The 16,504-nt window shown below is 41.1% G+C and overlaps 1 protein-coding gene across 2 annotated transcripts in view; it reads right to left on the reverse strand.

The window, feature by feature from the left end:
* Window positions 1–8,057: 8,057 nt before the first annotated feature.
* The window catches only part of PPP1R21 (protein phosphatase 1 regulatory subunit 21), a 72,208-nt gene continuing 63,761 nt past the window's right edge, over window positions 8,058–16,504 (reverse strand). For both annotated transcript variants that reach the window (XM_070379610.1, XM_070379609.1), the window contains exons 18-22: window positions 15,646–15,678; window positions 14,382–14,498; window positions 12,069–12,167; window positions 10,914–11,042; window positions 8,058–8,483 (exon numbers count right to left, since the gene is read on the reverse strand). In XM_070379610.1, coding sequence (XP_070235711.1) covers window positions 8,454–8,483; window positions 10,914–11,042; window positions 12,069–12,167; window positions 14,382–14,498; window positions 15,646–15,678 — 408 coding nt within the window. In that variant the 3' untranslated portion in view covers window positions 8,058–8,453. The remainder of the gene's footprint in view (window positions 8,484–10,913; window positions 11,043–12,068; window positions 12,168–14,381; window positions 14,499–15,645; window positions 15,679–16,504) is intronic.

Consider the following 16,504-nt stretch of genomic DNA (forward strand, 5'->3'; position numbering starts at 1 on the left):
CTTTTGCAAGGGACAAGCCCTCCTATTCTGTGTGACTCAGCATGGCCCCAAAGGTTGCCATTTTCATGAATGCAGATTTATTTCTTATAATACTTTCACCTATTTTCAAAGGACTCTTTCTGGCAGTGTCCGTTTGTATCAAAATCTGGTGGTAAACAGCTCAGTCTGGCCTAACTAGCCAGACAACCACAGCTGTTCATGGCCAGCTGTGACCTCATTTTCCTCCAGTTCCTGTCCTTTTCTTTGCTCTTCAGTAAAGAGACCCTCAGGCTATATCATTCTTTTCATTAGCAGGTTTCCCTTTCCTGGCAGCCTTTTATAGAACCCATTTAGAATTTCCACACTGTTTAACAGTCCCCAAATTGTCTATTAGAGAAGGCGATGGCACCCCACTCCAGTACTCTTGCCTGGAAAATCCCATGGACGGAGGAGCCTGGTAGGCTGCAGTCCTTGGGGTCTCAAAGAGTCAGACATGACTGAGCGACTTCACTTTCACTTTTCACTTTCATGCATTGGAGAAGGAAATGGCAACCCACTCCAGTGTTCTTGCCTGGAGAATCCCAGGGACAGGGGAGCCTGGTGGGCTGCCCTCTATGGGGTTGCACAGAGTTGGACACAACTGAAGCGACTTAGCAGCAGCAGCAAGTTGTCTATAAATATGATCTAGAAGATTAACTTGGAATTCCTCAAATCTCGAATTAGCTGAAGCTGTCAGGATCAATATAAATTCAAACCAGCTTTTGGAAATGCCCAATGTGAAAAGGGACTTTATTGGAAAGTGAGGACTTCAGATCTAGGACAATCTTAGCCCAAAATGCTTGATAAGAACATCCCTCTCTAAAAACTTTACAACAGTCTGTTTATATTACAACATTCATTCAAGATAAAGCCTTGTGGAAGACTGTATTAAACAAAAAATTAACCAGTGATGGCTTCAACAGCAGTGAAAAAGAAACAGGAAAAAAATAAAAACACACACCATTTTAGGTACATGATACATTCTGAACTGATGTTTTTAAACAACTTTATCCATGAGGAAACTAAAATACTCTTTCAAAAGCAATTTCCAGAGATAAATAAAAAGCGTACATCCTCACTGAGAATGCCAAATGAAATCAGTAATACATAGAGAAACAATCACTTAATCAACTCAGAATGGCCTGAGACGGGCTATCCTTTGTTTTGGAGATAGGACACCCCTAGGTATGGCTTGAGCTACAGTTGTGTATAGTACCTTGGCCTGCTTCCTAACATGTATCCAATTAGCATTAACTGAACACCTACTGTGTACAAGGCATTCTGCTAAGCACTGTCAGGGAGTCAGTATAAGGCACGGTCCCTGCTTCATGGCACCTGTAGTTGTGGAGGGAGATGGCATACGTGAAAATGACAACATGAGATGTGTCGACAACACAGCAGAAGAGGAAATATAGGAAAGCTGAAAAATTCAGAAATGTTTTTTCAATAAGTTCTGAAAATTCCATCTCTTCCAGGAAGCAATGAATGATTAAAGTCCTTTTTCTTTTTTTTGCTCCTATGTGAACTTCAGCCAACTGAGTCCCTACTCTGCCTGGACTCTCTCATTTTTCACTGTCCATGTTTTAAGAGAAAATATTCTTCAGCCTCTAAGTGAGATAGTAAGCAACGTTGTTTTTTTTGTTGTTGTTAGTTAACTGAACCATGTTTTTTCTATTCTTGGACCTATGAGGTGTCACCACCCAGCTATCCCACTGGCGTTTGGGGAGCAGCGGGCCACTGAAGGAACAGAGATCATTTAAAACAATACAAAGGATTTAAGTGGGGGAGGTGCCTATTGAGGGGCCTAAACCTACAAGCCAGACAATAATAGCCTTCAGCATGTTTCCACCCAGGAGTCAATTCTTCTGATCCTCTCTTTACAAAAACAGTTATTCTAATCCTGCTCTATGACCTTTTCTTTCAAAGATTTGGAAGAAATGTAATGGGTTTTCCTGCTCTAATGCACTGATTGCCAGTTAGTTTCCTATTTTGGAGCTAATTACCAAACTGCTTAAAAATGTATAGCACAGGCAAAAGTTACTGACAAGCTTTCCATTTATCACCACAGTGTCTGAGAAAGTGGCCCTTAGCTGAGAACAGAAGCTTCTCTTCTGTCCCAAGACAGCCTATTCCTTGTCAGTGTGGCCCTGCCAGATGGTTTCTTAGCCTTCATCAACCAAGTTGCTATCTCCAGCCTTTTAAGAGCTGGGAACAACTTCCAGGGTCAATGCTGCATAGAACAAAACTATAAACTGCTCATTCTTCTGTCTGAGGGTTTTTATGATGAAGAAAGCTTTAATTCATGATCATTTGGAGAGAGCCTTTTGCTCCAACATTGTTGGTGGCTTTCTCAGCTAATTGGTTCCTCATTTTGTTTTTTTCTCTCACATTTTTGTTTGGAAATAGTGCAGATGAATTTTTGTTTTGTTTTAGTGGCTAATGAACTTGGAAAATGGTTGTGTTGCTAAAAAGTATCTGTTAGCATAAGTGATGGAGTTAAGTCTTCCCAAAAGCAGTGGAGAATCCAGTTTTATTTATCAGCTTTGAAAAGTGAACAGTATTGCTTATAACAAGCATAGTAGGGGGTGGTATGTTAAATGACCTAACAAAATACATGCTATTTATCACAGTTGCTCAAGCTGAACCTGGAGCGTCTTCTCCCTTCACCCAGGCCTGCTATAGAACAGAATGTGAACAGTGCCCCCTGGAGTTGTGCAGCCAGCAAACCTACACCCCCCTCCCTGCTACTTTATATTAAAGAGCCTCTTTTTCTCATTTGGAATTTCTTATAATCCCAATTTTTACTGAAAACATGTATCATATATATGCATGAAAAAAGAACAGGAATAAACAAAAATATTAATAGCTGAATCTCCAAAAAGATGTGTATTCAACACTTTTCCTCATTTTCCAAATTTTCCACAATAAGCATATAGTATCTAATGAAGAAAAAGTCAGAAATATTGTTTCAGTAAGTTCTGAAAATTCCATCATCTCCAGGAAGCAATGAATGATTAAAGTCCTTTTTATTTGCTCCTATGTGAACTTCAGTCAACTGAGTCCCTATCTGTGCCTGGACTGAGAATTCTCTCTCATCTTTCACTTTCCATGTTTTAAGAGGCCTAGACAGAACAGATGATTCTTTGAGAGGGCACAGCAATGGCAAGTAGAGACAAAAGACGCTCACTGGAAAGGCTTGTGGAGAGAGTTATTTTAAGAGGAGACACAATGCCCAGGATGATAAGGGAGGAAGATCCCAAGAGAGCAGCAGTACCGCTGGCCTAGAGATCAACCAGGATAGCCTGGCACAGATCAAAGGACTCTCGGAGCGATTTCTTCCTTTCCTTCCTTTTTCTGGCTGCACCACATGGCTTGTGGGATCTTAGTTCTCAGAACAGGGATCAAACCCAGAACCCCAGCATTGAGAGCACTGAGTTCTAACCCTTGGACAGCCAGGGAATTCCCTAGGAGAGACTTCTTGAAGAAGATAAATTTAGCTAAACACCCAGTTGAATCTGATCACACTGAGATGAGAATTATGCACCTGGGCACCTGGGAAAGAATTTAGGAATAAATTAGTGATAAGCACCATGGAAGACAGATATAGTTATTAACTCCAGGGAAAACAAAAAAAGTTGTACAAGAAAGGAAAAGGCATCACAGTACATTACATGACTCAGTTACCAACAGCATTTAAATGATCATATTAAAATATACATGGAGCATCGATCTAATCAAAATGTTGATATAACTAGTCTGAAAGAGACAACACGAAAACAGAAAGCGTGTATATGTATGTGAACAGTAGGGAAAGGGAGGCAGATGAAACAGAGACAAATCCTCATCTTCTAACTGGGAAATCAACTGACAATGCCTAACAGGAAAAGTGAAAGTAGCATGTCATTTGGAAATAGGGAGCTGGATCTAGACAGTGAGTGAAAGTGCTTTTCTCTGGGGAGCATGAAATGAGGGTGAAAATCAGGAGACTGTCTCTTTTGCCTTGTTTTCTCTTTGTAATAAGTACTATTTTTAAATATTTATTTGGCTGTGCCAGGTCTTAGTTTCAGCATGCAGGATCTTTAGCTGTGGCACTCAGACTCTTGGCTGCAACATGTGGGATCTAGTTCCTGACCAGGGATCAAACTGGGGTCCCTGCATTGGGAGCAAAGAGTCTTGGACCACCAGAGACATTCCTGTAATAAGTACAGCTTGACGCAAATCGAGTTTATAATTTTGGTAAAAATACAGACATTTAATCAAGGAAGCAGCACCTCTATGTTTTCTCTCTCACTTGCTGCCTTGTCTGAGACAAGCCCAGGGCAAGACAGGACATATGGCAGTTTGTAATTGTGCGTTTACAGGATCACTGTTGCTTCACTAGCAGACTGTAAGCTCTTAAGGGCACCCAGCAGACTGCCTTGCTTATCACAGTCTCATCTGCACCAAGCACTCAGCAGGCACTGGGTGAGGCAGATTAAGAAGTTAGCACTCTCATCTTTATAAAAGATACGCATGACTCAAGTGTTCACAGGGGAAAGGGTCCAATGTCTGGGACTTGCCTTAAAATACTCCCAGAAAAGAAGCCATGTGGAAAAAAAGATGAAACAAGATTAACAAAATGTTTGTAAGAAGTGATGGAGACACAAGGGTTCATACTAATCTCTAGTTTTGTGGTTACTAAATTCCTTTAAAAAAAAATAACAACAAAGTTTGTACAGAAAGTGGATTATAAGGGGCAGACTCATGGCATAAATTTATTAAATTCAGAATTTGGTAGCTGGGAAGGTTTATGTAACGAGGAATATGTAAATAAAAATAGGGGTCAGAGAAGAAAAAAAAATGGTATCAAAGGCAAACCTTGTACCCAGCCCATTAGCTCAAGAAGCTAAATAAATGCTGAAAGAAGGGGTAGGAATACTTACTGAAGACATGGAAAGGGAAAGTTGCATTAAGTACAGGAGTTACTGAGAAATTTAGTATTTTATCCTCCAAATATATAGTACTTGTAGGAAGAGAACTGAATGTCCTCAGTTCAAAAGGCTCATACTACAGTAGTGAATAAGCCAGGCTCTGGAATCAGACAAGCCTGGATCTGAATCCCAGCCCCACATGGACTAGCTGTGTGATATGGACAAACTGCTTACCCTCTCTAAGCCTTAGTTTTCTAACTGTAAAACAGGGACAGTATTAGCACCAATGAGATACAGTTATGGGAAGTTTAAAAGAAATAAGTCTTTACCATGCCTGACTTAAATAAATGGTTACCCAGTGGTGGTCATTATATACTTTGCCAAGAGACTGCCTAAAGAACAAAGATCTTAGCAATTAAGTTAAAAAGGGACAATTTTACCAGGAAACCAACTGCACCCTCTACAGTCCTGCCCTGTTCCTCAGATCTAGGAAACCTCCCAGAGGCACTGACCCCTACACAAAGGTCAAGCCTTCCACAGGGACTGCCAGCAGGTCTGTGGGACCAGGCACCATGCTGGGTGATAGGGACCGCTGGTCTGGGAGCTCTGGCAGCTCTCAGTTGGGGAGAGATACAAGTCCCGGCCACCAAAGCAAAGAAGGACAACCCAAGATTCACATTTTCTCTATGAGAAAAGCAGGCCCATCTCTCAGGAGAAGTGACACTCTTCCTGACCCAGAGGTCTGAGGATTTTCATAAAGGTAGATAGAGACTTGGAGAAGGGAATGGCAACCCACTCCAGTACTCTTGCCTGGAAAATCCCATGGACAGAGGAGACTGGTAGGCTACAGTCCATGGGGTCTCAAAGAGTCCGACACAACTGAGCGACTTTACTTTCACTGCTGCTGCTGCTGCTGCTGCTAAGTCGCTTTAGTCATGTCCGACTCTGTGCGACCCCACAGACGGCAGCCCACCAGGCTCCCCTGTCCCTGGGATTCTCCAGGCAAGAACACTGGAGGGGTTGCCATTTCCTTCTACAGAGACTATAGCAAGGGGGCAGGGGCAGGGGCAGGTGGAGGGGGGAGCGCTTGGAAGAGAATAAGGAAAAAGTGAGTGACAGTTAGTATACATGTCTCACATGTACACACTACAGCCAGAGCGCAATGAGGGGCCACTGTGAAGGCTTTCTTTCCATCCAGGAGATGGGCTCTGCAGAAATGTGCTAAGTGGAGAGAGAGATGTCTGGAGAACAGGAAGACGAGTGAGTCATCCAGGCAGCAGGGAGCCAGGGCTCAATTTAAGGCATCAGATAAGAAGTTAGAGCCGAGATATGTGAAAAGGCAGGAAGGTTCAGCAAGACAAGGTAAAAAACGAGATACGTGAGGTGAGGAGGAAGTCAAGGTGACTCCCAGATGTTCAGCTTAACTCATAGCCAGGTAGAAGCAAGATGCTAACTCCCTCGATCTTCCCTTGCACTCAGGTGCATTCAGGTCAGAATCCCTGGCTTCCCCTTTGACTGACTCTTCTTTCTCTCACACTCCACGTTCCTGCCCAGGCAGCATTCTTTTGACAAACATTCACTGAATGCCAGGCAGTGTTTTAGGTACAGGGAAGACAACAGTGAGCAAACCAGACCAAAAACCTGCCCTTATGAAACTGTATCCTCTAAAGGGGAGAAACAGGCAATAAACAAGATTAATAAGCAAAACATATTGTACGTTAGATTATGTATGGTAAGTATTAGGAGTAAAAGCAGAGAAAAGTAACAGAACTATAAAGAGTAATAGAAGTATAGAGAGGAAAGAGTTGGGATTTCAGCAATTCCTATCTACTCTCTTCAAAACAAATCCAGAAATAGCCTTCACACAACTTCCACTGCCATCAGCATGGTCCAGGCCACCATCATCTCTCAACAGCCTCCTGCTACTGAATAGCCTCCTAACTCTTCTGTTTACTTCCATCCTTGCTCCCCTACAATCGATTTTCAGCCAAGCAACCCATGATTCCATTAAAGCATAAGCCAGATGACATCACTCCTTAGTTCCAAACCCTCCAAAGGAGGAAGAGAAATGGACGAGAAATTCAGAACGCAGGGTCACAGAACACTGAGGGTCTAGCAGGGGTTGGAAACTCTAGGTTTACGGTGGAGCTAAGCAACATGGTGCTTGGGGGCTTAGGCGCAGCTACAGTGAACACTGCTGGTTCAGGTGACAGAGAATGAAAATGAACAGATCACACAAAACAGAAAGGGCCAAGGGGCTAGGGGAAATGGGACCGAGCTGGACTCACCCAGAGATCCCTGAGGCAGGATTCAAATACTTCCATTACTGTGAAGACTGGGCACAACGGCCAGTCTGTCTCTACAGCAGGCAGCCAAGAACAGGGGGCCAAGGAGTTGGCCTTTGTGCTGAGCACAGAGGGAAGCGGTGCTGAGCACTGAGGTGAAACAGAGTGCATTCTGGAGGGTGACTAGCAACTGCCCAGTGAAGAGGCTCAAAGGAGATGAAGCTGCAGGCAGGGAGGTGGGAAAGGAGAGGCTTCAGTCTGGGGATGTAGACATGGAGTGAAATGGGCATGTGTAGGAGACTCGGAGGAAAAGAGAAACTAAAGACTTGGGGAGGGAGGTGCTGGGAGAGACACCTCTGAAATGTACACTGAAATGACACAATGTTTATGAAATAAACCAATAGGAGCCTGAAAGGGCTTAGCAACCTTGCCTGAAGTATAGTTACAAGTACCTTGAGAGGTACTCAAAGCCTTAATAAAGGATTAACTGTACAATTATTCCAATTTGAAGGATTAGAAAGATTATATCTAAATCAACTGGGATTTGGTAATTCTGTGAAGCCTACTTTAGTACGTTTCAGTTTCCTTCATCAGATTCTCAGAAGACTGAAAGTTTGATATATGTATGAATTTATTGACATCAATTTCCTTAAGCTATTATTCCAACACAGAGAAGGTACTGAAGAGCCGAAGACAATGATAATAAACCACAAGATCTGGAGTTTTCAAGGCCCAGTCCCTCCAGAACAGAGAAAGAGAGACAGAGAGAATGAATAAGTCTTCAAAAGGAATTGGAGACTGTTTTCAATTATAGTGAGAAGTAATGACAGTTTGACAATGTAAGCATTTTATCCAGAAACATATATCTATTCCATAGATACCAAATTGATTACCATATCATAGAGTTTGAAAATATACAAAATATTTGTTGTTCTTACATACTGAAATTAAAACCTAATTTTAAAAAGTGCACAGTAAAAACAGCATAAGGAAACCTACAATATCCACGGTATGTGTATTGTTTTCCATTTTACTGTCAACATCAAATTCTGTATTTGCCTTACTGATTACAAATATATTTTAAATATTTCAAGGCCATTTACAACACTGACTACTTCACTAGGCCCAACAACACTCCAGCTTCCTGAAGGCGGCCAGCACTGGACGTGGAGGGTCGGCCCCGCAGCTCCGCTCAGCAGTAGCAGCTCTGGAAAGAAGTCGCCAACCCGCTATCCGTAAACTATCGACTCTTGTTCTTTTTAGAATTTCCCTGTGCAAAGAAAAATATCAACAATAAGAATGCCAACTTCTAGAAAAATCATCCACACAGTTTAGAGACCAAGCTGTCTGGAAGCCATAGTTCACTGTGGAAAACTTTAGCTTCCAAGAAGGAGAAGAGCTGATAACCTTCCATCGCTAACTTTTATTTAGGAATCACAGAGCAGTTTGTTACTTTTCACTCTCCCCACTTTTCTCCATCTACCTTATTTCCCTGGTGTCTGAGCACAGGTAATAAAGAAAAGAAAGCATATCTTGGATTTATCAAACCTCATATATTCATTTTGTTTCAAAGACAAGGTACTTTATGATTTCATAAAGCTGAATAAAATATTTTAGCCTAAACTTGTTCCTTTGCTGTTAAAATGAACACCTTTTAAAAGGTCTTAATAAGAACTTATTTTTAATATGTGCCAACTAACATCTCAGTGGCAAAGATAATCTCAGGATAAAAGGAAGCTCAGATACCAGCTGAGAGCAACTTGGAAAATGTCTTAACTTAATTCCCGATTCCCTCATATACAGAGATTTGGACTTTCCAGTTTTATGTAACTTTTCTTTTTTCTGGAGAAGTTCACTTTTAGGGAAAGCATTCTAATTTAATTCCTACGTTTAACTATTGCATATAAATGTGGGAAATGGTTACAAAACACAGACATTCAGAGCAAGATAACAGCAAACAAATGGCTTCAGGATGTTTACTTGGTATCCAATGGAGACCACGTCAACTCAGCTGTCTGATGCTATAGCAATTTAAATGACTAATAAATGGGGGGTGGTGTGGGGGGACAAAATATAGGGACCACAGAAAGATCAAAGAAAGGTTAACAACAGAAACTAGAAAGTAAAGAAGGATCGCTAACTCTATGCTTTATTAATCACAGATATTCTAAGGACTAGATTAAAAATTTCCAAGAGGGCTTAAAAATTTCCTCACTTCCAAAGTGACTGCAATACAATTAATTACCTTTGGGACAATGAGCTTTGCTAGCTCACCAAGCTCCTCTGTCATTGGAATTCTCCAGACAAGAATACTGGAGTGGGTTGCCATTCACTTCTCCAGGGGATCTTCCAGACCCAGGGATCGAACCCAGGTCTCCTGATTGCCACCAGGGAAGCGCCTATCCCCAACATTAACCCTCCTCAATTCAGAACCAAATGCCCTCTGCAGCTCTGAGGTCTGAAAACTTTCCCTATAATGACTGCTACTTTTCTTCAAATGTTAGGTGCTAGAAGCAGGCTTTCTCCTGCTACTCCCACTAACGCATGTGCTTTCTACATGAGTCAGCTATTGCCCTGATGGAATACCAAGAGGCCAAAAGGGTTAAGGAGGCATTCTTCAAAAGGACCAATACCCTACCCTCTACCTACAAGCCCAAGTTTCCCCAAGCACCAGTAACCAGAGAACCCTAATCAGCACCACATAGGCCAGTCACAACCATCACAAAATGTCCCAGAAAAGCATCACATTCTCCGAAGCAGCCAGAGGCCAATCAATACCACCAAACTACACTGAGAAACAAAATTCTGTAAGGCAAATTCTAGTGCATTAACATGATACACTTCCAAGGAGACATCAACTGAGCGGGATGCAGCTCTGCACCACCACTGGCAGATGCGAAAATGAAGCTATGGTCTGTTCATCTCTATGTCCTTCCCAGGGCCAGCACGCAACAGGAACTCAGCACATGCCTGCAAGATCAGTGAGGGGCAGCGTGGACTGTAAAGAGCACAGGCTGGACACAGCAGATCCAAGCTGCTGGTGGCAGGGTGTTGTCTGAGTTATCAAAATATGCCAAGCATCTGAGATCATGCATGAAACCAGCTCTCTGGCCTCTTGAAGCCTACCTCTCATGGTAAGAGTGTGTGTGTGTGTGTGTGTGTGTATAATGATACAACAAAGATACATGATACATGGATATGCCCTTCAACACAAAAACACTACCCATATCTACTGACCCCAGCCTGGACAAGCAGAGGCTTTATTGGAAATGAAATTTAAGAAGTCTTTGGAATTAAAAGGACAAAATAGCCCTTGGTTATATGGATATGTTATGAGAATAAATTTGCTAAGAAGGTTACTTTTCAATGAGACCATTTTAGATTCATATAAATAAAAGAGTAATCCCCATCATAAACCCTCTTAAGAGTGCTCCTAACTAACACAACAGTAGCAGAATTGCCCCAAATACCAAAAAGCAAGCAACACAGAGTTAGGACCTGGAGGTCAGACCTTCTCTCAACTTGTAACTCAATCAAACAATCTTCATTTTACTTTCGGATAAGAGGACAAGTGAAATGATTTATAAACACTTCAAATCTCTTAATCCTTTGCTCCTGAAACACTCAACAATGAAGTACCTTACATGAAACACATTAAATATTAACTATTACTCCTCAGAGAGGCCCGTCCCTCCCCTACCTTACTGGACATCTTTAGTGTGTCAATCTCCTCTCTTTGTTTAGATAGCGTCTCGTTCATGCTGCACAGGTGGTCGCTCATCATACTTAACTGATCCTCGTAACTCCTCTTGGTAGTTGTCAGCTCATCCTGAATGGCCAGGGAAAAAAGAAAAGAGAAAGCAAAACTCCACCAGTTATACCACTTGAAAGTTCTTTTAATTTAAGAAAAAAAAAAAATGTTGGAAAAGCAACCTATCAAGATGACCTATCTGATCAATTAAGAAGCAGGTTAAGCCACAGGTCTAACAAGAGAACAAGTACAAATGGGGAAGAAGTTTTTCTCAACCTTCAAAATGGGTTCTGAATTTCTTTGCAGAAATGAGTTTCCTTCTATGCCAGGTATAAAAGTGTAACAACAACAACAAAAAAAAAAAAGAGGGCTTCATGCTCTTTCCCTCAGGTTTTCCTGAGCCTCTGGTGAGGCGGAGAAGGTGGTCTCTAGCACATTCCCACCATCCCACACTCGATGGGGATCCCACAGCCCTCTGGGCATGACTCTCCCTAGAAAAAGCACCTTCCTCTCTCCTCTCATCTCTCAGGCTCTCTTTGGCCTTTTAACATCTAATCTTGTGATTCTAGAAAATCTATATATGAATCTGAAACCAGAAGGAAGTGTGTATTGCTGTTAATGAGTTATTTCTTTGCCTGTAGCATGTTTATATTTACTAAAGGCTTCTGGAAACAAGGCTTTAAAACAAAGCAGTGAGTAAGAAGGAATATTATGAAGCCCTATCTTTCAGTTTATGTCAGTTTTATGAATCAATAAAGAGAAGGAATTGAGTCATATGAAGAAAATAAACTTCCGGCCAGCCATGACAGGGATTATCAACTGGGAGGAAGAGAAAAAGGAAGGACTATGGATAAATAAGTATTATTTAAAGAAATGCTGACTACAAAACTATTTATAATTAAAATCAAACTAGAGAAACAAATAATACAACCACTTCTTGCCTGCCATAAATGAGCTGTAACTTGAAAATGAGCTAGAAATAAAATGGTAAGAAAAGTATTATATCTAGAGGTCAAATGTCACCATTTTAGAAGGGAAATGCTGATTTTTCAGCCTAAGAACTTTCAATGAAAAAACACACTGAGTAGGTAACGTGAAACTCACCTGAAGTCGGCTAATGCTCTGACTGGCTACTTTCATCTCTTCTGTCAGTGCCTCTTTAGACTTTTCAGCCAAGGCCAGCCTTTTAGAGAGTGCTCGGCACTGCGAAATCAGAAAACACACCATAATCTCAGGAAGCATTTCCCCAGACCGAATTTACTTCAGGGAAGGTAACTAGAAAACAATCCCCAGGACCACACTTCCTCCCTTCATCCCACAAACATCTGCTGAATCTCCATCCATAGGCCCTCTGCCACACCCTGGAGCACACGTAAGAAATGTGAGTGGGCCTCACTCACGTCAGTTTAATGAGGGAAAAACATCTACTAACCCAAGTTCATCAGTATTTCTTTCCAAACTCTAGCCTGATGACCACAGGTTACAAAAAGTATAAGAAGTTTTCTACATTTACCCAAGATTCATGTTCACTGGATGAGAAAGGAAGTGGTTATTTCAAAAGCGATCAATGGCGTCAAGCAGTATGAATTCTAAGATACTTTTCTTCTTGTGTTTTAAGCCCTTTATTGGAGACCATATCATAGGAACAAAAAGATCTTTACAGCCTCACTCTGTCGATGAGGGGAAAAAAAAGTGAGAGCAGTTTAAAGACCCCAGTTGGCTTTTATTTTTTGGGGGGCGCGGGGGCGGGGGGGGCGGTCTACTAAACCGAGGCTATCTGGAGACAGTACATGAAGAAGAAAAAAGAAAAATTCTATTTCATGCTATTGTTAAAAGAAGGCGTGCCATTAAAAGGATCACTAAATTTTCTGATAAACCACGAGGTTGACACGGAGAATCTGTTGAGACACATTTGAATGCTGTGTCAACATCAAATGCTCAGACTGACCATTCCAGTAAAGTCATATTGAGGGTCACCACTTCCTGTTTACAGACAAGGAAAAACTAGAACAATTTTAAAATTCCTGTATCACAATTGTGCTAAAAGAATTTACTAAGATAAGCAAATCTCTTGGAAATCCTCAGAAATTCCCCAGTTACTTATTTCATTCCTCATAAGAGAATTTCAGGCAAGTTCAGCCAACCAAATCAACCACTCTCTATTAATTACACATTTATGTGCTCAGCCATTGAACCAGAGAAAGAGGGAGAGAGCTCTGCAAAACACAGGCCCTTGTGAGGAGGACAATCAACTCTGGGAGAGTAACTCAGAAGGTAGTTAGGGATCCAAAGCAGGACAAGATGATGTTCTGTGCCACATGGTTCAAACAGTAGGGTACTACAGCATCCAACTTGCTGTCCTCATTTTTCTACAATCCAACAGTTATCACTACTGATCATCTTCTCAAACAGGTATGCAACACTAAGCTATGCATATCATTTATTTCAGCAAGAAGAGAGAAGCAAAGCCTCTCTTAACTTCTAGCACCTGGCTTCCTATCAACCTCCCTGTCTCTGCAGAACAGGAGAAAATCACAAAGTCACATTCTAGTAAAGGGTTTGATCTTTCCTTTGTCAATTTCCTTAACAGTTTAAAGGATTATACATCTCTGTCTGACATCTACAACTAACCTTTTAAGAAAAAGTTTCTAATCAGAGACCTTACATGTATCCTTATATGTTGAGCAATTTCCATTCTATTTATAATTTGTTTCTCACTTCTTGGTATCTGTAATTTCTTCTTTCATTTTCTCCTCTTCATCAAGGAATTTGTATAATTTTATTATCTTGCATAACCTTTTTCTAATCCCCTTAAGAAAATGAATTATATGGTGATGGAAGAATAAAATGTAACAAAAAGCAACATTTTATATTTTTTAAAAGTTGAAAAAGGTTACATTTTGCATTTTATCATTTATAAAAACTCATTACCACAAGTTGTCATTTAGTAACTAAAGAGTATACTAAAGAGAAACAAAGACATACTTTGCTTTGAATTCCCCTAAACGAAAATTCCTTCACCTATGAATGTTACCAGCTTATAACTCTCTAAAACAAGGAATCTATAATAATAATGTTCAAAACATGTTATATAACCCTAAGAAAGTCTACCGATAAAGATTTTTGGTTGGTGTGTGGACCAACCTACATGAACTCTAACCAAATCCACACTGCAGACACACTGACTCTGATCTCTCTTTTGTGGTGAACAGCAGGAGGAAATGGCAACCCACTCCAGTGTTCTTGCCTGGAGAATCCCAGGGATGGGGGAGCCTGGTGGGCTGCCGTCTCTGGGGTCGCACAGAGTCGGACACGACTGAAGCGACTTAGCAGCAGCAGCAGCAGGAGGCCAAGACAGTGACCTAATTGCTGAAGAGGTTAGGAAAATCCACCTGATCCGATTGACTCTCCACTCACCTCAGCATAAAAGTGCACTGACTTGCTGTCAGCTAGCTGCAGCTGAGACGTCAGTTCCACTATCCTTGTCATGTAGTGATTTCTGATTAAGTCTTCCCGAGACTCCACATCTGGAGCCTAAAGAGAGCACACGTAACTGAGTGAATAAATGCCAGTGGGATGAAGCCGTTCTGAGAGGGAAAAAAAAAAGATTACTATCACTTTAGCCAAATAAAAAGAAGACGACATTTCCTACATTTTCATTTGAAATTTGATGGGAAATCATAGTTTTCCCACCTTTTGGGAAAACTTTAAACAAGACAGAAGCTTTTATTCAGCTCCCTGCCCATCTCACAGTGAAGGTGTGGCTTCAAGAGAAGAAAGCAGAAGTGAAGTCTTGGGAGGCCCCCCAGCCATGAGGCCATGTCTCTCAGTTAGGTGCCACATATCTAACTTTCAAAATCTCTATCTGCCTGTCTCCTATGTCTTCCACTAACTAGAGAACAGGGAGAAGGGGAGCATTTATTGGCATTCCTAAAAATATGAACATTCTTTTCCCCCATATTATCTTAAGATAGCTCTAATGCTTCTAAACATACTAACGAATTAAACTATTTCTATAATGAACAATTTATGGCCCTTGTCCCAGACTAGTTTTCTAATTACACTAGCATTGGCACCTACTCAGTTGAGTTTAGAAATATATGCATAAGTTCAAGATTACCTGAAGTATAAGGCCAATAAGGAAACCAAAGAATCTACCAACCTACTTGAACTATGTTTGCCAGTTCACCATTCTGACTGTTAGGCTGAATGACTTCAGTGTTCTTTTAATGATTATTTGTAAGTTTACACTTGCAGTATTTCAAAACGAAAAGGTGCAAACCTATTTGACAGGCCAAATCTGACCTGGAGCCAGTCACTTGAGGGCTGGAAAGAACTACAAGCCCATTGATGGTCAAGCCCCTGAAAAGCCCTGCTCTGCCAGCTGGCCCACTGGAAGGTAATGGCTCGCAGCCTCCAGCCACATACCAGCAAGCTGATGGCCAAGCTCATGCCACACCCTGTCAAACTGCCAAGTCAAGTCATTCAAGAAGACAATTACAGAAACAGGCTGTGATTTGTTGGTGACAGTTAACACTGACCCAAGAGAAAAGCAACATGGATCCACATTGACTAGAATTGTCAGAAATGTATTAGATGAAGCTGACTTTTGCTGGACTTTGTCAACAAACATGTGGCCAGATATTTACTAACAAACAACTTGATGTTAAGCACATATTACCTCACTGTCAGATGTCCTGGTTAAAATTCCAATCTAGAACACAAGGGAGAAAAAGCTTTAGAACAGACTGTTTATACTTTAAACACAACAGCTTAAACCCTTGTAATATTTTTTTCTCTTCTCATTGTTCACATTGTTCACATTGTTTGAAAGCACACTAAGGAGAATTCCTTGGTGGGCCAGTGGTTAGGACTTGGTGTTTTCACTGCTGTGGGCCCAGTTTCAATCCCTGGTTGAGGAACTAACATCTCATAAGCCCTGTGGTGTTGCCAAAAAATAAAATGAAACAAGCAACATTGAAATAAATAAAACAAAAGCACACTAGCAGTGGAATTCTGGAAGATCACCCTCAAATCAATCATTTTTTGATACAAATCATCTTTCAACACAAGCTGGCCCTTCAGATATATAACCACATTCATGATTTCTGTCATACGGCAATAATGGATATGACCATCACTATCTCCTCTATCCAAACGCTGTTAGCCATTTTTACTGAAACCCAACAAATGGTCTGAGAAGAAAGACAGGGAGAACAGATTTTAACTCTGAGTCATTTCTACGCTTATTTCCAAAGCAGGCAAGAAGACCTAAAGATAGTTTCATGGTTTCATGGTGACCCTAATAACTAAACATTTTCTCACTGCTGTGGGCATTTTCTCATATGCTGCTGATAAAGAGTATAAACTAATACAGCCCTTTAGAAAATAATTTAGCAATAAAGATCATGAAAACATTCAGTCTGATCTGATCAATGAGACAGACTCTGAAGGGAAGTCCACAGATAAGTACTGGCAATGTTGCACTTCCCCAAACGGTACCTAAACTGATGCCAGAATTCTGTTCTGTTGGTGAAATG

Source organism: Bos mutus, chromosome 11 (genome assembly GCF_027580195.1).
Source record: "Bos mutus isolate GX-2022 chromosome 11, NWIPB_WYAK_1.1, whole genome shotgun sequence".
Lineage (NCBI taxonomy): Eukaryota > Metazoa > Chordata > Mammalia > Artiodactyla > Bovidae > Bos > Bos mutus.